The following is a 20,965-nucleotide window of genomic DNA, read 5'->3' on the forward strand; positions in this document are numbered from 1 at the left end:
CTTCAGGCAGACTAGATTACAGGCCTGGCTCCAACCCCCGAAAGGCCCCCGTAGTCCAGTCGATGTGAGGATTGTGTCGACGCAGCCAGGGGTATCCCAGAATGAGGAGGATGCGAGGGGTTTGCAGGATGTGGAAGCTGATGGTCTCGTGGTGGTTGCCGGACAGTAGCATGTGGAACGGAATGGTTTGGTGCGTCACTGTTCCCAGAAGGTGACCGTCCAGGGCGCTGGCTGGAACAAAGGAAATCAAAGGAAATAATGAAATTACAGAGAGCCTCCAGATTTCTGTATTGATTTCAAACAGCATTGAGAAACAATGCTCCTGCTTTTTAAAAAATCTATATTTACGCTTCCCTTTGATCATGGATGCTGTCATGTGTTTCCATGCAATCCCTTATAGCAGGAGGACCCAGTATTAGTGTTTGTGTGTGTGTTTGTAGACAGTATCTGTCTTCCAGATGTCCCTCTAATGGGCCTCAACACAGACCTGTGGGGGACTCCAAAAATACACAGCGCCGGGGAGAGATTCATTTTCCAATTACCTTCGTCAACTCCTTTTAAATGAGCTACAGTGAAACCTTTCAATACCACGGCCATTTCTCACTACACTGTGTTTAAAAAACAACAATGTTCATGACCTACAACCTATTGAGATTGTTCCTGATGATTTCATGGCATCACTGAACCGCAGAGAAGTTAAATTGATATCTACTCCATCTTCCAAGTAGCTGAACGTATAGTTTAGTCAGTGATTGTAAGTGCATGCAGCAGCGGCCCCGGGCGAATTCAACCACAGCAAGAGGTGACATATTAACTACCTCAGACTGGTAAACAACAAAAAAAAAAAGAAAACTTGCATGCACTATATATATATATATATTAAATAATCATCATACGTACATTTAATAACTACGTTATCTCCTTCCAACACCTAGCCTCCTTGTTTAAATGTAAAGGCCCAACATAATGCCAACTAAAGTGATTCAACTCTGTACTCTTTACTTCCTTCATGACTCAGCTCTGTGATGAACTTTGAATACTCTACCTTTTTTATACAGGCAATAAAACCATCATCCCTAAGTAGCATTGGCCACAAAGCTGTGCCCACAAACCACATCAAAAACACACCACACAAACGCATTTCCGTTCACAAACAGGCATTTATTTTTATTTTTCATTTTGCCTAGATACAGAGCAGTGCTGCTCACTGAATTATTCATCTCACACAAGTCAGGAAAGAGACAACAGTTAAGTTTACAGCCCTAATAAAGCCACAGCACAGAGATGACGCAGCAGGGAAATAGCTTTTTGAAGGATAGGTGGTGCATATGAATAAGATAGTTAAAAAGGACTCCAGAAGTTTAACATCACTGTGAGCAAACATATAGATCTCTGCTTTCATTTCACGTGTTAATAGTATTATTTCTCCAGAGTAAGTGTGGATGTATTTGTCTTTTTCTTGTCCTCGTCTTCTCCACCTCCTCTTAACGGAACTGAAGTGGACTCACACGCAGACCGATCACATCCTTACCGATCTCTGTCACCTGGAAAATAAGGTGAAATTAAAGATTACAGAGAGGGAATAATGAAAAAGATAATCACTCACTAATCTTCTACTGACAGAGACACAAACATCCACCAGGAAGTCCCTAATTAATCTTTCTGATGAAACAAGAGAACACTTTTACTACCGATTACATTTGTTTTCTTAACTCCAATATGCAGAGAAACTTCTGTCAATACTACTGACATACCTCAAGAAAACAAGATCTATACAAACGTATGATGATTTGTACGAGTTAGTATTCTACATGTATATTTAAGTTGCACTGTTGAAAATACTTTCTCTCCACACTTTTGTGACTGTGACGGTTTTGAAAATGTGCTTTTATAAAACAGAATATCAACGCGGTCTATTATTTTGAAGATTAGCTTGACTGGAGTTGTGCATGGCTGTCCCGAGTCCCAACCCACCTGTGTGACCCTGCAGATCTGGCCTTTGTACGTAGGGCAGTAGCAGGCTCCGGACAGAGGGCACTTCTCAACAGGACGTCCGCGGTACAGAGGGACGAAAGAGGCGGCGCACAGGTCGAATGGATTGTGGGGGTCGTAGTTCAACTGGTGGGCGTCCGTCAGGGTCTTCTCACAGGCTGCCAAAATCTTGCGGGTCTGAATGGTGGGAAGACATGAGGAAACAGTGTTTGAGTCAGCGTTTCTGCACCGCCGGTTCCCTCGTTTCAAAGTCAAGTAATTTCTTTTTTTTAATCGTTGGTTTGATGCTTGAAATAAAGTCTGTGGTTAACACAAGCTGACGATATTTTGACATTTGTTCTACGACATAACAGTAAATACCCCTCTCATGATTTTTAAAGCTTTTTTACGCGTCTTTAAAACAAGCGGCTGAATGAGACTACAAAACATCATCACGCCTTTACAGCCTCGTTGTGTAGATAGTTTATAACTTTAGCTTTTTTTTATTCTGCCGATTGCATTCACGATTGAAAAAAAAAAAATCCTAGAAGTGGTGTTAAGATGTGGTGAGGACTATCTTGCTAAACAAAACCTTTAAATACTGTAAACGTGTTTTGCTACAGAGCTTATTTTCTGCAATAATACAAAATCCCATTGGCTTTTTGTCGAGGGAACCAGTGTGAACTTTTGGGTTTGCCTACAAAAATACATAATCTGTGCAGCTTCCTACTCAAAACACAAAATGAAGCGGTCGACGTCGCACAACCGACCTGCTGTGCAACATCCGGCTTCGGCCCCAGCTCGAGCAGGCGACGAGCAAAACTGGCGGCCGTCTTGAAGTTGCGCAGCTTGAAGAAGAGGTTCAGCGCTGTGCGCAACACCAGCACCATGTGGACCGGCTGGAGATTACAGTGGGTGAAATAAGCAGCCATCTGTAGGGGAAACACAGACGCACACATCAGATGGTCAGTCTACAACAACAGCTTTTTCAATTAAGGTGCCGTCAGAAAGCCGAAGATGTTTACCTCACACAACCTCTTCTGCTGATCCAATGTGTCTTTAGGCAGCTTCTTCCGTTCCGTCTCCATGGTCAGACCCACAATGTACTCTCTGCAAATTGTGATCAGCTGCTGAGCCTGAAACACACACACACAGATCCAAATCACACATTTATGTATTCAAGTTTATAAGCAGCCCCACATGGGTTTAAAAAAAACAAATTGCTATAATTTGTGCTTCAATTGGAGATTTAATTGATTGCAATTCACAGCTGCTTTGGTGCTCACCTCTGCAATCTCCTGCTTGTTATCCACCACCAGCAGAGGAACAGACAGCAGGATGACTCTGAAGCGCTCGACAGCTTCCTCGAAACGCCCGGATGTAGTCAGCTGGTAGCACTGCTGCAGGCGGGCGATGAGGTCGGAGAGGCGCAGGCCCACAGCAGGCAATCCTTGCTTTGCGCCACAGTCCTAAAAAAATAACAATATTTGTATATTTTCATATTTACTTTCACTAAGAAGTCTTTGATTAGAAACAGGAAAGCAGGTACATTTTAATTCATAATTTCATCTGTCTCCACTGACGCACATTGAGAAGCATATTGCGATTCTTATGAAGAGGTGATAAAAAACAGCTGTACCTTCCAGTTTCTCTGGGGTTGGCTACGCAGGCAGGGCAGGGAGGGCAGCCCCAGGTAACAGGTGCGGCCTCTGGACAGGGTCTGCATGAACAGCGACTTGTAGGTCTCGAAGCTCACAACTCCTACCTGGTCGTGGAGCAACTGTGGTACACAAGGAGAACAATAAATGTCAGTATAAAGTGTGAATTAACATTACAACACTGTCATCCCTTCTGTGCTCGGCCACGCCTCAGGCAAAAAAAAAACACACTTAACTTAAAAACAAGCAAACAACAGGAAATCAATACAAATTGTTGCACTTACTCTCATTGCAGTTTCGAACGAGCCAGCCAGGATGTGGTCCACTGGCAGCTGCGAGTTGTTGCACCACATCTGTGTGGGACTCATTCCCTTGGTCGGTGGGACGAAGAAGCCGTCTTCTGCTCCTCCACCAGCACCAGCCGGCATGTCCTGATGGATTAGAGAAAGACATAGCAATTAAACAAAAAACTTGAAAGCTATCAACACTGTTCTTGTGTTCATTGTTAACTCTGTTTTATTAGTGGAGGGATTTCTCTCACCAGCTCTGGAGGAAGGTCCAGGTCTTCCTCCACCTCCCAGCCTCCTCCCTCCTCTTTCCCACCTTCTTCCCCTGATCCTTCCTGGGCATCCATGAAACCATCTGAGAGACAGAGAAATATTCATTTATACAAAAGGTGCAGTATTGATGATGTGGTCCAATCCGCTAATTGTAAGTGTACAATTGTTAAGTTGCACTGTATTTACCTTCATCCAGCTGAAGCTCGGCATCGTCTCCCCAGCCCTCTCCTCCTGCGGCTTCCATGTCCACGTCGGCAGCCATCTGACCGGCCTTCCCTACAACAGAAAAACACGGTTCTTACTCTGGCAAAAACCAGCTGCCACCGGCTACCACTACTTATACAAGTAATTTATTCATTTTTTCTGACTTTCAAAAACTGCACTCTTGCAGATTTATGACTCACCCTTTGCTGCAATGGCTCCCTCAAAGAAGCCCTTTGACACAGTGAGCAGAGGCCAGTTGGTGTCCAGAGGGTTGATGGGTGGAGAAGGCTGCAGCAGCTGTGCATTGGGATCAACCTCCGGCACCTACAAGACAAAAGACGCACCATTGTTTTATTGAGATTATGTGTTCGTGCTACACAGACAAAAACTATTGAGAGCACAGCTTCTGCTTCAGACTGCAAGTTATGGTTGTCCTTGTTGTGTGTATAAAATGTGTTATTTTTTTTTAAAAACACACCGTCTCCTTTTCTGGGTCAAAGGTCTCCTTCAGCGCCTCGGCCTCTTCGTCCAGCCCATGAGTGGCTGCAGTCAGGTAAGCCAGAGACTCTGGAAACAAACACACAAACAGTTACACATGTTGGCGTCTTGTTCCATTGTCAACAATGTAAAAAACAACTTAATGTATAAGCACATGTATGGCAAAGTGGAAATTAAGATGATTAGGTAGGTGTTTGATTACTATTTAAATTAAATACATAACCAAAAAACATTAAGACTAAAATTCTACATTAAAAGAACAGAGAAAATATGAATGAACATGTGATGAAGGTGACACTTAAACTCACTCTGTCCACAGTTCTTGAGGATGCGGACCCTCTCACTGACATCTCCCAGGTAGAGAGCTGCCTGGTAGTGACCACTCATGTCCTTCCTGATCTCAGCTACAAACAGAGTTTTGGATATAAGTTCACTGACAATAACAAGACGCCCAAACCTCAAAACAAAACCACCACATCTTTGTTCATTAAAAAGGAGTCCGCATCGCTCACCGATCTTCATCATCTTGCGCAGCTTGGCCAGGTTGCCGGTGATGAGGTAGAGGAAGGTGAGCTTGTCAAAGTTCTTGGTCCTCTGGTAGCACATTTCCACGACCTGGTGGTGACCCTGCAGCAGCGCTGCTTCACCCAGACGCTCCCAGCAGCTGCGCTCATCCAAAGCCTTGGCTGCCTCCAGAGCAACCTGAAGTATGGACAAACGGATTGGTTTAAACCCAAGTGTGCTTGAACCTGAGTCTCATGCAGAAATGACCCAAACTAGAGCTTGATCAGCTGAAATTGTTATTAAGCTGAAAACATGAAAATAAAACAAAGACGTATTAAAATAAATAGAAGTCCTAATCATACAGTTAGTCCAGCAGCAGCTCACCTCGATGTTTCCACACTCCAGAGCCAGACTAAAGCGAGTCTTCTCATCTTTCACAAAGTGCAGCGCCACCTCAGGGTAGCCCTTCTTCTGCAGGTAGGCGATGATGGACTGGCCCACCAGTTTGGCATTACGCACCATATGGAGGACCTGGAGGGTAAAAGATGAGAGGAATTATGTCTTAAACCACAATATGGGAATCAAATGATTGTCAGAACAAGATTTATGAGGTAAAAATGGAGACTAGAGATGCAGAGTCATCACAATACTTTCCTACATTGTTGCACATTAAATACAATATTGCGAGGAAGCAGGTGCAGTAGATTTTAACAATTGATTCACCTCGTCATATTTACGGTTGACCAGGGCCAGTTTGAAGCGGTACTCTGTGGGGTCGATGGTGAGGACGCGCGGCCTGCACTCTCTGTCCAGACAGTAAACACTGTTTCCTCTCACGCGGGTCACGTAGATGGGCAGGTCCAGGGTCCTGATGATGCCGTGATCACTACAGGAAAACACAATGAAAATACAACGTTAGAGGTTTTCACCAGTTGATGTTGATTCTGCTCTTCTAACTGTAAAAACCTTTAAATCTAATGTTACAGGTTTCCTTGTTTGGAAACAACAAAGCAAACAGAAAACTTTATTTTGTGTCTGAAAAAAAGAACATACCTTCCAAATAATACACACTGTATGACAGTCTTCTTAATCTGTTTAACACGTTTTCTATGCATTTACATATCCAGTGCTGCTGGTTGCTTTGCACTATAAAAACTGCTTTCATCGTTGAAATCAGGTCAGTGAAGACACTGAACGGAAATTGTGTGCCCACCACCAGTCTGGTACATTTAGCTTCATTCGTCTACACTTCCAGTAATTACTCCGCCATATCTAGTTTGCTTATAAAAGTTGAACCAAAGTCCTGAGTGTTAGGATGTGTCGTTGTGGCCTGTATAAAGTGGAGGCAGTTTACCTGCCTGATAACAGACTTGTATCAACTACGGCTGTACTAAGCAGCACATACCCAGAGGTGAGGGCGTATTTGATGTGGTTGGAGGTGGTGTAGATGAAGACTCCACTCTCGTCCCAGGCTCCACTCTTCACTCTGATGTTCTCGTGAATGTTGCAAAGACTCTCCAGCTTGCGGTTGCAGATCATGATGGCTGAGAGACGACAAAGAGAGCGAAGAAGATTTAGACCGACTTTGTTTCGTTTAAGAATCGCTACAGCTTAACATCAAGTTTGAACCAATGACAAAGCCTCAGCCCTTGCAGCACAAACATAGTTCGAATCCGATAAAGACATTGTGACTCTCTGATAAGTGTCCTTGTCTTATCTACCCACCGTGTTTAGCCAGCAGAGCCACGTGGCTGGTGTCAGCGCTCCACACCACGTACTTGACCTTGGCGATCTTAACGGTGGCCAGAGAGCGTTTCTGCTGCACGTCAAACAGTGTGACGCCATCGGCATCGCGCAGCAGCAGCGAGCCCGTCCCGGCGTAGAAGATTTCCTCGCAGCTCGGCACCTGAACCTTCTTCACAATTTCATTCTTCAGGTTCTTGATCAGCAGCTGCAAAAGGAGAGGCAAGGTTTTTAGATGAGCCGAGGCAAAGAATTCATAAAGATACAGAGAGCGTAGGTATAAAGATTGAAAGACATTTTCGTGAAAAATGTTTTACAAATGAGATGTTAACTATTTTAAGGTAAAAACTGATTAGCTACTGCAGCCTGTATAAACCAGTCTTTCATCTTTAGATGAAAAAGTCAACGGTCAAGTTTAATGTCCTCGTCTCTGCCTTTCATCAATCATTTATTAAGAATTCCCCAACGTTTCAAGATGAAGTTCATGTCAAGTTATTACTCTATTCTTTCGCAAATCATTTTCATACTTTCTAGACCTGTGAATGGACTTACAGAGTGCATACGGTCCAGGACAGCAAACCTGTTCCTGGCCACCCAGACTGCAGTCAGACCAGATGACCTCTTCCCCTCCGGTGCTGAGAAAAAGAAAAACAGTACGTTTAAAAAGGGATCCAGTTTGTTGGCATCCGTTCAACACCTTACAATACAAAAGCAACAGCAATGGTGAAAGCAAAGTGTGAGGAGGACGGTTTAACTTTAGTGAGTCGTTTCTTTACCATCAGGGTTCTGAGAGTCGCTTTCTTTGGGAATGGAGTACAGGTCATAGGTGCTGTTCTCCAGGTTGGTCGCCCTCTGAAGCAGGTAAAGAGTATTGTAGAAAACATACGGAAAACATTAACTGTAGTTACCAGTGAGGGATTAACATTTGTGTTTTATATTTTTAATGGAAAGATTCTTACAGTGCAGAGCAGGACAGCGTTCTCAGCTGGGTTGTAAGACATGCTGAACACCGGGAACTTAGACCCACTGGGACGAGAAAACATAAAAAACAGCACGTTACACTCACTAGTATCCAAATACGTCAACAACATTCTGTAATCACTCAGAATGAGGGTGGGCTGGATGCAGAACCACGAGAGATGACCGACCTGCGTAGCTGCATGACAGCAGTGTCCTTGCTGCTGTTGAAGTCCAGCTGGCGGAGGAAGCGGTCCTTGACGTAGTACAGCATGTTGCCGTGCACGGCGTATGCCGGACGCTCACGCTCCAGCTTGAACACAATCATGCCGCTGTCATGACCTGAAGCACAGACACACACACACACACACACACACACAATCTTTCAGTGTAATAGGCACATATACAAAGTTACACACCAAGTGTTTGAATGTGCAAGTCTGTGAAATGTTACTTTGATGTATAGCGGAAACCAAAACGTGGGATGTGAATGACATCTTCAATCACATGACACTATTTAGAGGCAGGTAATGATTTGTAAACTTTCATAATCAAACACAGGAAACAAGACTCTACTTGACTTAGTTTAAATGTGTACAGATGCAGACCAGAGTCACCACCTACCAGCAGCGAACAGGTTGAGGTTTGGGTGAGCCCCCAGCACCCAGAAGCGATCGTGGTCCCGGCGGAAGGTCTGCACTCCGGTCCTCTTTGACATATCCCACACCCGGATGCTCTTGTCCTCAGAGTTGGACAGGATGAGCTCCTGGCGCGGGTGGAAGACGGCACAGGACACGTTGTTGTAGTGACCGCGGCATGTATCCAGCTCCCACGCCTTTGATTCTGGACCGTGACAGGAACAGACCACAGAAACGGGTGGAAAAAAATAAATGTTAACACTGGGTACGAGTGGAAAATCAATTATTAAATCAGCAGTTGAAATAAAAAACAAGACACAACAGCTTCAGTTATAAGATTGTGGATGAACTGCGTCACACACCGTTCATTCTCCAGATCTTGACCTGCCTGTCGTCGGCTCCAGACACAATGAGGGGCATGGTGGGGTGGAAGGCAGCCCAGTTGACCCCCCGGTCGTGACCCTGCACATAGATACACAAAGTCAAGTCCCACAAATCTAAACGATGGTCCAGCACTTTCCCCGAGGAATTCTCTACAACTGTCCTCTCTGGGAAAACACCACCATCAGAGGTGGAGGAGTCCAAAGATGAGAGTGTGACTGTGTCTGGTTGTGTCTCAATTTTTCATTACTTTCATATGACGACACACTACAGTTAATGTTAAAAAATATCATTACAATGCTAAGCTTGTTTCTCTTTGGCTTTTCAGTGAAAAGGGGACATTTACCACTGAGGGACACAAATTACTTTTCTAAAAAGGCGTTTCCAGTGAGCACGACATCTTCACTCAGGTGAACGTAACCTGTTGCTCACCTGTCAAAGTTAAAGGTTGATTTATACAACTTCAGACTGAATCATACACGTGAAACTCACTGCTCACCTCAAGGACGTGCTTGACAACAGCATCCGAGGCACCGAACAAGTCAACACCAGAGATGCCGCGCACGTCCGTCTCCACAGCGCTTGGAGACAGGTTCTTCTTCCTCAGACCTGGAACCAACATTCAGGGCATCGCGTGCAAGGAAGGAGCCATATTCATGTTACACAAAGCACAACCAAAATACAGAGGAGGAAAAACAACAAGGGACAAATTATTAAAATAACGAAATACTCAGCAATATAACAGAGAGGAGAGGGAACAGAGCTGAATTATAAAAGGAGGGAGAACTGTTGGACTATTGAACACACACACACGGTCTAAATACACAAACACAACCTTTGCTCTCTCAGTCCCTGTCATCTCGAGTCTGGAAACAATCATGGTTGTAATAGTAAGGTTGATTGGGTTAATGAATCACACACACGCATAGAGAAGAAAACCACAATTATATGATCGATTTGATTTGATGTGAAAGATACCGATTAGCTCCCAGACTCAAATGAGATCAGGAAAAAAAATGATTGAGAAAACACAGCTTGCATTCATGATTCCTGCCGCTTAAAGTGATGTGGTGAACAGACAGTTCAACAGCACCAGAGAGATGACACAGACGGTAAGGAGGTGGCACTAGGAACCCATGTGCAGGTGTTGATGTTTCCAGGGAGAGCATGGGATAAGGAGGTCACAGGGAGTGTGCAGACTTGGCTGATGTGGATGGGGGGGGGGGGTGGTGGTGGTGCTTGGCATTGTAAAAGACGTGCTCTGATGGGGCGTTGGATGTCAGGAATATGAGGAGCTTCTTGGTATTTGTTTTAGAGGCTCATGCATGTTTCTGCACTGTAACATGCAGAGTTAATAGAATGTAACATGTCACAGTTATGGGTTAGGAATTAAGTTGGTAACAATATATGGTGACTTTTAGTACAAGAAATATAAACGCTATTGTATATTTCATGTTATATTTTGAGTAGTAGAGCTAGCCGTGCAAATGTCATGCCAGGAGTATAAAAACATGTCAAAGTCAGTACTGAGAGTTTTAGTTTATGAAATAAATGCGTAGTTAAGCAGTTAAGGACGTTTTTCTTGATACATTTTATACCAATGCAAAAATGGTAAAATAACAGTGGACTTCCTATAATTAAAGAATGCAAAGTAAGCCTTCCTTTCGTGTTAAATGGATGCCGTGCATGGAACCTGGTGAGTCAAGCGTGCAATTTCTTCACCCCGCTATGATGTAGGAGGTCATAGAAGCTGAATGTATGAACACAACCATGCTCTTTACTACAAAATGTGAAAGCAAATGTATCCCGAGGACAGAAGACAGTAACAGGTCACATCATACGCATGTTCACAGGTAAGAAAGTGATAGTAGATGCAAGTCAATTAATGGTTTAGTTAGAGAGAAGAGAAGGAAAGGGAAGCAAGAAATACAATCAACAAGCATAGATTTTAAGAGCATGCAGTGGCACAGAAACACCTCCCGCTTCTTATTTTGGTCTTTTTCAACCACATTTTACATTAGATTTTCCTCTCTGACCTGTAAACTATTTCTTCATTCAGAACCCCTTACAGTGCAGTGTTTCATTTAGAAATAGCACACTATAAATTGCTTCTGACAAAACATCTATTTCCCTGTCTGACTTTCCTGAAAAGGAGAGGTGTTTCTGCTAACAGCCCATAGAGATTTGTCCTCTACAAGTACGAGAGGAAGAAGAGGCGGTCCAGGACTTTAATTCATCCTGTTCCTGCTTCTTCCTCGTCCTTTAGACCACTCCACCCTCCCACCCCTTCCTCAACCCAGCCCGCTGTCCTCTGGTCAGCCGTCCCCCAGGCGCTCACCGGAAATATCCCACACTCGCACGGTCTGGTCCAGACTGGCAGACACCACCAGGTCCTCAGCTGGGTGGAACTGGGCACACATCACATAGTGATTGTGGCCGGTCAGCACACTGTGGATGAAGGAGGAAAAATGGATAGATTCAGAATTAGAACACAGGTATCTTACTATTTTCAGTGTAAAAACAATAATAATTATAATGCTTTTTTTGTTAAACAGTGTTTGGGTGGGTTGCAAGATATGATTTGTGCAAGATATGAAATCAAAACAAAGGCCCAATGTTTGTATTCTTTTATAAAACTAAATAATAACTCTTTAAATCGTTTTTTTCTGTTGCAAAAAACTTCAACGTGTGTCTTACCAGACGCAGGTCCTTGACTGCCAGTTCCAGATGCGAATAGTCTGGTCATCTGAGGCGCTCAGAATCCAGGGGTAGTCCTACAGTAATGGAAATGGTTGGATTAATTAAAATCATTTCAAATTTACTTTTTTCGCATGGACGACAAGATACAGAGTCTTTGTCACTCTCTACCTTGAAATCAGAGATGAAATAGAAAGGAACTCACATGGTGGAAGAAGGTAGTTCTGATGTAGTCAAGGTGTCCAAGGAGAGTGAAGAGGCAGCGTCTCAGTTTGTAGTTCCACACCTGAATAAAATAGGAATATTTACTCAACATGTACATGTATAACATATTGATGTAATCTAATGATATAGAATATGACAGATGCGTAATCACCAAGTTATAACTGCACTATGCAAAATGCCATTAAACATCACATCTAATGTAAATATTTGAACTTAAAAGACTTTTGAGATGATCCTTTGCTTTAAGACATTTGTGTCACAGTGAGTAACCCAAGAAAGCATGAATACAAACACATTTTTGGTGCAAAACAATAAGCAGTCTCACCTTGATTTTGTAATCATCTCCTCCAGACACAAACAGAGGCTGCTGTTTGTGGAAATCAATTCCTCTGACAGGACCTGTGGCCGAAAAACACATCGATTACATCAAATATTTATATTTATTAATCTGATAACAGTACTACATCGGCCACATCACTGCCTTACCATCATGCTCGTCAAACTTGTCAATCAGGGTGCACATCCGGTAGTCCCACAGCTGGATGACTCCGTTGTGCAAACTTGCAAGAACCCATGGCCTCTTGGGATGGAAACTCAGGCCTGAAATGTAGAACAGCTGTCTCATTATATAAATTTAAAATAATTTAGGAATTCAGTCGATGGGAGGCAAGCTTACTTTATATATATCAGCAAGGAAACCATAACAAGTTTAGCTAAATATCGTTAGTTAGCTAGTTAGTTAAGCTAGCTAACGTTAGATGGCTAAATAATTCAATAACACTACATTTAAACACAAGACGTGACATAAATCTTTGAAAGTTGTGATACATAAACATATTCAACTGATTAATGTATTAATGTATAGACATAACGTACATTTAAAATGATTAGTTGCGCCGGTAAACGTCAACTAGCTAGCGTTAGCTATTAAGCTAACTGCAGCTAACAAACTCTTACCTTTGACACGAGCCGACTTTGTTTCGAATTTTGTTAACATCGTCACTTGATATTAATACAAGTCACGATGTTAATGCTGTGGTAAAATGTAACTCCCCACGAACAATAAAAACAACTCAAATACTCCAGACAGGTGAACTCAGGTGGACGGTTCGACTTCGCCCATTTAGCCGTTTCTCCTTTTTCTGACACGTAGCCCGTTTTGTCTTCCGGTTTTGGAACAATAAAGTTGTGAAGGGGAGATTTGACGCAGAAAGCTCCACGGCGGCGGAAAATAGAACTGTAACACATAGAACTGAACTGACAGGAGCCCTGCTGACTCGATCATTACAGCTAATCTAAATGTTTTTTTTCTACAGTCTGGATAGCATAGACAAGACAGCAGCAATACAAGGTCAATTTCTCTAGCTGTTCTGGGGCTTTCAGCCATATCATACGATCTTCATCTGCACATGGACATTGTAATGGAATTGCAGATGTTTACAGTTCAATTTCTTCAGAGCACTTTTAGGATTTTCCGTCCATGTGTTTGTAGCTTTCAATCGTGTCTTTAAGATATCTATACATTCTCAGAAGAAAATAGAAAACTCAACTGAAAGCTCCCAAAAAAAACTAGATAAGTAGATAAGTGCTTACATATTTAGATCCTCTACTTAAAAATGTATGTTAGTATAATCAGCAAAGTCGTCTTTCAACCAATAACAATAAATACACACATGCAAACCATGTGACCTTACATCAATGTTATTGTTACCTTCTACACTTGCGTCTACATACTGTATGTATACTGTATAAATGGATGCAGACATATCTTTTTTTCTGCCAATGCACTTATTTTGAACACACTCACACATTTCATTGTACTTCAGCAACATGCACACACAGATGTTTTTATGGCGTTGTACTGATGCTTATATTTTCTTTGATGTATTGCCATTTCAACTGCAATTCTGACAGTTCAAATGACAAATAAACTTGAAACTTAAATGATAATTGGATTGTTTAATCTATAGCATATTATATAAAATTAACTAGTTGTCTAATAAATACATAAAATAGCAAAGTATAACTATCACACAACTGCACAATACCTAAAAATAAATGGTTTTATATCACTTGCTGCTGCTGCTGTGTAAAAGCAATTATGACAAATACACAACATCAAAATAATTTGCATTATACCATTATTTTATTTCATATATTTACAACACTGTCAAATAACAGGATGCTTCTTCTTTTCTCGGTGCTGTGGGCATGTTTGCGTCGGCCCTGAGAGTTGAATAGATTGCACCCCCCCATGGACCTCCACAGCAGCCTGTTTAGTGTAAATCTGTTATCTTTTCACTGCATGGCTGACTGAATCCTTTCACAGTACCCCTTTATTACGCAGTTATTGATGAGCTGATGGTCGTGTGACTTCTCGTCCTCTCTCTATGGTCACAGAGGTTTGTCCACTGGTGAAAAGTGACCCGCTGGAGTAAACACACCACGCACAGTCAACGAGTCATCAGGTTGTTGATGTTCCACCCAACAGTGCATCTGTATGAACGACGGACATGTTTCTCTCCTCGAGTGACACAACTCTGGAAAGAACACGATGTACTTTCAATGGAGGGTGCAGGACAAAAGCACACGGTGGTAAACACTCCTGAATATCCCTCGAGAGTTGTTCTTTCCCAGCAGGGATCCCATACCAGAGAAAACATCACTCTGCACATTAAAAACACCGGGGATCACAAGGGGAGCACTCGTCACAGTAACTCTACACTCACCACAGCAAAGGCATACAGGAATCATCATCTCAATCGTTTCAAATCAACACCTGGGAACGAGCGATAACACTCAGGGAGGATGGGTCTTCTTAAATTAGTTGGCGCTGGGAACATCTCACGAGGTGTTTAAACCTCTCTAGTATTTTTAATCCTTTAAATAATTAACAAATGTACACTACTCTTTTTTTCTCCAGTTTCCTTACATGTTAATAAGTAATTAACTCGTTAAGTTACATCCTCTACAGCCTGTACAGAAACATAGGTGTGTTTTTAATGAAGCACCAAGAATTATCACTTACTTGGTGATATTGCAGAATTCACACCACTTTAAAACTTATAATCTTAAGTGCTAAACTGAATGATAGCAACATCTAAAGACCTAAAACAATAACTTAAAGTCATTCTGCAAAGGCACTGTTAATACCCGTTAGGTGGTTTGATAGATTTTACCATGAGGCTAAACAGTTTTTGTAAAAACAACATAAAGAACGGCAGTGGTATTTTTCTTTTTTAAAGAAATGCTGTTAAAACTAAACCGTGAAGGAGCTGCAGCAAACGCTGACAAACTAACGCAGAGATGTTGAAATGTTCTCAGCTGTGCGTTCAGTGATTTTTAGACAGGAGAGAGTGTGTTTGGTGTGTGTGTGTGTGTGGGGTTCCCGTTGGTTTTCGTGCCTCCTCCTGTTGTTTCTGCATCCACACACCTTCTACTTGAGGGAGAACGGTGTTGAGCGGTCCGGTCACTCTCCTGCCTGACCTTTGCTTCACACTCCTTCACTCCCTTGCCTGTCGCTGCCGCACACAGAGGGACCCATTGGCTCCGGTGCTTCTGATGGGTCGCACCGCTACCTGATCACATGATGGAGCACTGCTCGGCCGCTCCGGCCCCGGGGCCTCCGGGGAGATTGAGGGACTCCATGTCAAAGTTGAAGCCTGGAGGCTGGAGGGGAAGAAGACAGAGGGAGAATGATGTCATGTCTAAGTCAGGGTTGGGTGAAGTGATAATATATACGATTTCCATATCATTAATGCAGTGGTAGCTACGCCTGTAATTTATACTTTTTGCATCAATATGATGAAGTACCTTTGTTTGTAAAGTATTTCATTAAAGAGGCATCAAGGATGGCAATATGAAAGTTGTACACACGTTCCAATTTAAAAGGTTCTTCCTCACAATAAAATAGGCCCTCCTTGGCTGGCTGCCTGCACACACAGAGGCAGTTGCTAGCGCTAGCACTAGCAGCTAGCACTAGCAGCACATTTCCATTTTTATCCGAGAGACAGAGAGCAGCTTAAACTCACCGCGTCACCTGCGAGCTCTTTGGGTGGCTGACCCAGGTCTTGAAGCTGCAAGTAAAAGCATTATAATCTGTGATGAGTTTCATTCTTAACCAACCAAACCCTATTCACTGTAAAGTAAACAATACAACAGTTTTTAAGCTGCCAATGTATAGTAACGTAGTAGCTATTTCATGTATGGTATCTGCATCATGTAAGCACTTGTCGCAGTAATGGCTGAATGCTGATTCACAATCCAAATATTCCAGAAGTACGAAACAAAAGACATCGTAACAAACCTAGAAAAGTTTGATTCCTTTATTTTTCTCAACTTCGTTAACAATTAACATTACAACAACGAAGAAGTCAAATGCAGCGCGCGTTTACCTTTTGCATCAGCTCCATGATGCTCTCGAACATGCCGTCTTTATCTCCCGCCCCCTGCTCCTCGTTCTCAAAGCCCTTACAGATCTCTCCCATGATTTTGGCCTGCTGCTCATAGCGCTGGTAGTCCTCCGGGCTAAGGCTCGGCTTGTTGGCTTCCAGCCATTCCGGGTACTGTGAGGTGGAGGGACATTTATGAGTGAGTCTTAGGAATGGAACTACAGACTACAGCGATATTGCCAGTGAAACAAACGCAGACCTTAGCAGTGATCTCTTTGAGAGACGGATAAAGCACTTCCTTAGAGAGGAGATTCTGCATGATGGACTGCATGATGGGGAGGATGTTTCCATCATCACCGCCTCCTTCGCCTCCCTCTTCCAATCCCAGGCCTTCTAGAGCCTTGACGAGGTCGTCTCCAGCTAGTCCTGACGTCTGTCAGAGAACAACGCCAACAGTCGGTAAACTCTTCCATGTTTGCATCACTCTTAACACTCTTAAAATCTGATTTACACACCTGCAGGTTATCTGCATTCTTGGCCAGGCCACGCAGGGTGTCTTTAAGACAGGAAGTGAATTCTTGCTGGGAGGCCGTGTCAGTGCCTGAACAGAACACACATCACATTTAGGCTACAGGAACTAAACAGTAAGCAGAAGAACATAATCCAAAACCACAAGTAAGCAAATATGTAGACCGTACCAACTTTGCCTGCCGCCTCTGACAGTTTATTGAAGTGCTGCAGTAGTTCTGGCTCCTCGTGGGCCAGCTCAGTCATGGCCTTCTCCCACTCCTCCTTGGCTTGGGTCGCCATGTCCCCGTCAAAGAGCGTCTCAAAGAGCTTGCTGTCTTCAAGCAGAGGTGGCTACACAGGGAAACAAAAAGTATGTAAAGCTCCTTCTTCACACTTCTGATAGAGCCTGTGAGTGCTAAATTGTATCAAGCTGGATTTTTTTTAATGTTTTCTTTCATACAAATTACATCTACAAAACATCTTTTGTTCCAATGTTGGCTCCTTGGCCACAGTTACAGCCCCAAAAACAGTTGTTGCAAATGAGAAAGTCCTTTTTTGTAGGGTGGGGTCTGAACTTTGTAATCTTTACAGGTTGTGCAACCAGCTGAATGAAACACTTGACAGCAGCAAAGGGCAACAAGTTATAAAAGTAAGAAAACAGAGACGGAGCAACTGGGTAAGATTAAAAATAAATACTTCCATCTGTATCTTTCAGAGTTTAACAAGGTGTGAATCCTAAAACAGCGACACTGTTACAAAAAGAATCACCAACAGACCTTCTCTGCACCACTGGTGGCTGAGGAGGAAGCAGCTGCAGGTTCAGGGGCCGGAGGGGCCGGTGTTTTGTCAAAGTCACCCAGCGCACCTTAAAGAAAAAGATAACGTTAGAACCATGCCAGTGGTCTTTTAGAGACTATTTTAAGGAGTAGTTAAACAACACAAAGGTTAGGATTCAGTATTTATCTACTTATTCCTTTACTCATTCTCGTGCAGTGAATTCCTAAAGATTCGATTGTGTCCAGAAGCTTTTTATCTCGTATTTTCCTCACAGGTAATGATGCATAATGGGTCTTCTTTGGAGCAATCCAATGGATGTTTTAAGCTCTTTTCCAGCGATGAAAACACAACTCTCATCTTTAATATTATGAATTAAGATCAAACTACAGCTCTGAGTTTGATGTAATATGTTAACTAATATTAAAATGAGTATATACTGATAATAGAACTTGAAATGTACAGTCAGTTTAAGTTTATTAGGTGAACGTTTCTAAAACAGTAATGCAATAACTTGTTGCCTCGTTTGTGGTGCCCTACTGTGTTATTCTAATATTTAGTTGGTCCTCAGTGTATAACTGTGTTATATGTTAAACATTATAGGTATAATGTTTATAATGCAATATCATTAATCAGCACCATAAACTACAATCTCTAAACTGAGATAAAGTTTCAACACAAACTGAGCATAACAGCGTTCATATAAGGTGAGGATTGTTGCAGCTCTGTTGTATTAGACATTTTAGCAACACGTGCACGAGTGTACAAAAGCAAGTAAAGAGAGGCTGACAGCAGACATACCATCACAGCGGTTTACAGTATCATGCTGTAACTGTGTTTTATAGTACAGTACGGTTAATTACTATACACTAAATATAGCCTACTACTATACACTAATAACTAATGAGTATTACTGAAAACTTAAACACAGGTTTACTGTTATAAATATTACAATGTTTTCTATAAAAAGGTAATTTAATTAGTCATTAAAGAGGTATTATGAACTTGGAGTTTTTTCATTCTATTTTTTGGATTTGGGCGGAAGTTTTACTCACATAAATAAAATAGAATAAAATACATTATTTCTATTGTTTTACTAATCTTTTTAAACTATTCTAGACCAGAGGTATAAAATGCATGAATTATTAAAAAAGTTATTAAAATTATTTAAAAAATTAAACACATGTGCAAACATCAGCCAGAGTGGAAAACAACAACAACCAAATAATCACAAGTCATTCACTATGTTAAGAGCTAACGTAATTACCGTAATTACACGTAAACAAACGCGTCTCAATTTACAAGTTCACAAGCAAACCCATTAAAAAATAAATAAATCAACCTGCAGCTAACTGAGCGCCTCTCTAACCTTCTGTATCCACTGATCGATGTAACTGACAGAAGAACACATTAAAGTATTCGTATTGTATATAATCTATGTGATAAAGGACATCTTAATGTATAATGTACGACATTTGTTTTAAATATTCCGACACATTTTAAAGACCATACGAGTAAGTTATTCATGCTGCACAGAGGGAATGACCCAGCTAATATCGGTCGATCCGGGTAACCCCATAGAGAGAGGGGGGGGGGGGGTCTCCGTCGAGTCTCAGCGGTTTGTAACGCCAGAACAAACCCTCCTCGCGTGAGTAAAGAACGCGTCGCCTTAAAAGACTCAATGTCAACACTCACTGTCCAATAATTCGTCCAATTCTGCATCGTGTCCGGTGGACTGCTCCCCTGTTCCCGACGCCATGATGTTACCTTCTTCCAAAACAGCCACCGAGCAGCGAGTCTCCGAAAATTGACGTTTCTGTTGAGGGAAAAATGTCGCATAAACTATTACGTCATGCCTAGAGGCCTGGCATTGGAATCTGGCGCCATCTAGTGGTAGAGGTAAAGAACAACAGGCCAAAAAAACCAAAAACACATGACAGTGAGTGACAGAAGAGAAAGAAATACTCAAGCAGGTGCAAATGAATGAAGGAAGACTGATGAATATTATTGTATTGTAAGTTCAAGCCAGAGGGGCAAATTAGTATTCTTTATTCTTTTATTCTTTAAGTAAAATAACAGTAGTATTTTCATTCTTTAAACATCACCAGAATGCAGGAGAAAAGTTTTGAAATGAAAATTTCAGCTCATTTGAATCCACATGGAAAGTGTTCGAGAGGACAGAAAACTGTGAGCAAACTGTCCAATCGGAGCTGTGGTAATTTTATTTTTTTTGCACCAAATAATGACCAAAATATTCAATAATTCCTGTTCATCACTTGCTATTTAAAGTAACATCTGATTAGTCATTAATAGATATTTTAAATGTAATGAATAGTTGCATACAACACACACAAGAAATACATAAACATCCCATGATGAATAATTAAAATCAAATCCTTAATATGGGCACCACATTGAGGTCTTATAACCCACAGTAGCACCAATGTGTTGACAGCATATAACTACAATTTTAGAAATACCTCAAGTTAGTGTAAATGGCAATAACGTCTGTGCTATGGCCATAGTGCTCTATAAATTACAGTGCCTAACTGTAAAGATGTTTTGTGAAGGTTTAGTGGGCATTTTGTGGCATTTAATTGTCAGGTGGGTCCATCCCACGCATCTCTCAGCCTTCTGTCATTGGCTGCTGTGTTCTGCTCCCTTGTTTGTTTTTCACATCGTTACAGCAGCCTGTTGTAAATCAGACTTTTTTTATCCTCTGACTCTGTTTGTTCACCTGTGACAGGATGTTTATGAGCCCAACTATCCTCCATCAGAGCCTGGACCATTGATTCCTGATTATTCAGCTGCAGCAGACTCATGAGCATCTGTATCTTTAACTTGTTGTATTTATTACCAATAGATGAATGCCTTCATCTCAATAAAAGTACTCTAAATGTGTTTTGTGTGGCTGATAAATGGTAGTTTCCTTTCCTGTCAGTAGATGGCGCTCTTGTGATGTGCAGCTCTCAGCCTCAGCCCTGAGGCCTCACTGTCTGTATTTATCTCATCAACAAAGACTCATAAAGGCTCTTTTATTGACAGAAAACAGTAAAAGAACATCTGACATATTAAATGTCATGTTAATATGTTCATTTATGATACCTCTTATCTTTAAAACCACAGATCAGCTGTTTGTTTGGCACATTTATTCTAAGATTTGTTTATCTGTCACGTATATATTTTAAGTCAGTTGTCTGTAGCACATTACATTAATTTCCTGTAATATTTACTCTTATTTGTGTACTTGAATA

General features: G+C 41.9%; 2 protein-coding genes across 2 annotated transcripts; both read right to left on the reverse strand.

Annotated features, from left to right (window-relative positions):
- Positions 1–1,146: 1,146 nt before the first annotated feature.
- copa (COPI coat complex subunit alpha) lies at positions 1,147–13,167 on the reverse strand. Its single transcript, XM_079173547.1, has 30 exons — positions 12,994–13,167; positions 12,523–12,636; positions 12,362–12,435; positions 12,017–12,097; positions 11,812–11,888; positions 11,453–11,562; positions 9,614–9,723; positions 9,096–9,195; positions 8,720–8,938; positions 8,287–8,437; positions 8,098–8,164; positions 7,915–7,990; positions 7,691–7,773; positions 7,121–7,346; positions 6,801–6,939; positions 6,119–6,281; positions 5,780–5,926; positions 5,404–5,593; positions 5,200–5,295; positions 4,872–4,960; positions 4,594–4,717; positions 4,376–4,465; positions 4,171–4,271; positions 3,914–4,060; positions 3,611–3,751; positions 3,258–3,440; positions 2,997–3,107; positions 2,742–2,903; positions 1,975–2,169; positions 1,147–1,544 (listed from the first exon to the last, which is right to left on the reverse strand). Exons 1-30 carry the CDS (start codon positions 13,031–13,033, stop codon positions 1,485–1,487), a joined length of 3,666 nt encoding a protein of 1,221 aa, XP_079029673.1. The 5' UTR covers positions 13,034–13,167; the 3' UTR covers positions 1,147–1,484.
- Positions 13,168–14,170: 1,003 nt separating this feature from the next.
- pex19 (peroxisomal biogenesis factor 19) lies at positions 14,171–19,511 on the reverse strand. Its single transcript, XM_079173569.1, has 8 exons — positions 19,407–19,511; positions 17,714–17,802; positions 17,126–17,288; positions 16,943–17,028; positions 16,687–16,860; positions 16,431–16,601; positions 16,068–16,112; positions 14,171–15,705 (listed from the first exon to the last, which is right to left on the reverse strand). The coding sequence occupies exons 1-8, from the start codon at positions 19,468–19,470 to the stop codon at positions 15,619–15,621; spliced, it is 879 nt and encodes a 292-aa protein (XP_079029695.1). The 5' UTR covers positions 19,471–19,511; the 3' UTR covers positions 14,171–15,618.
- Positions 19,512–20,965: the final 1,454 nt, after the last annotated feature.

This window comes from Pholis gunnellus (genome assembly GCF_910591455.1).
Source record: "Pholis gunnellus genome assembly, chromosome: 14".
NCBI lineage: Eukaryota > Metazoa > Chordata > Actinopteri > Perciformes > Pholidae > Pholis > Pholis gunnellus.

Coding starts and splice junctions, on each gene's coding strand:
- pex19 (XM_079173569.1), bottom strand. CDS start 19,470: ATGGCGTCGGGAACAGGGGAGCAGTCCACCGGACACGATGCAGAATTG. Junction 17,289..17,713: donor CCACCAGTGGTGCAGAGAAG/GTCTGTTGGTGA, acceptor TTCCCTGTGTAG/CCACCTCTGCTTGAAGACAG. Junction 17,029..17,125: donor AGAGGCGGCAGGCAAAGTTG/GTACGGTCTACA, acceptor TGTTCTGTTCAG/GCACTGACACGGCCTCCCAG.
- copa (XM_079173547.1), bottom strand. CDS start 13,033: ATGTTAACAAAATTCGAAACAAAGTCGGCTCGTGTCAAAG. Junction 11,563..11,811: donor CAGTCAAGGACCTGCGTCTG/GTAAGACACACG, acceptor CTTCATCCACAG/TGTGCTGACCGGCCACAATC. Junction 9,196..9,613: donor TTGTCAAGCACGTCCTTGAG/GTGAGCAGTGAG, acceptor ATCTATGTGCAG/GGTCACGACCGGGGGGTCAA.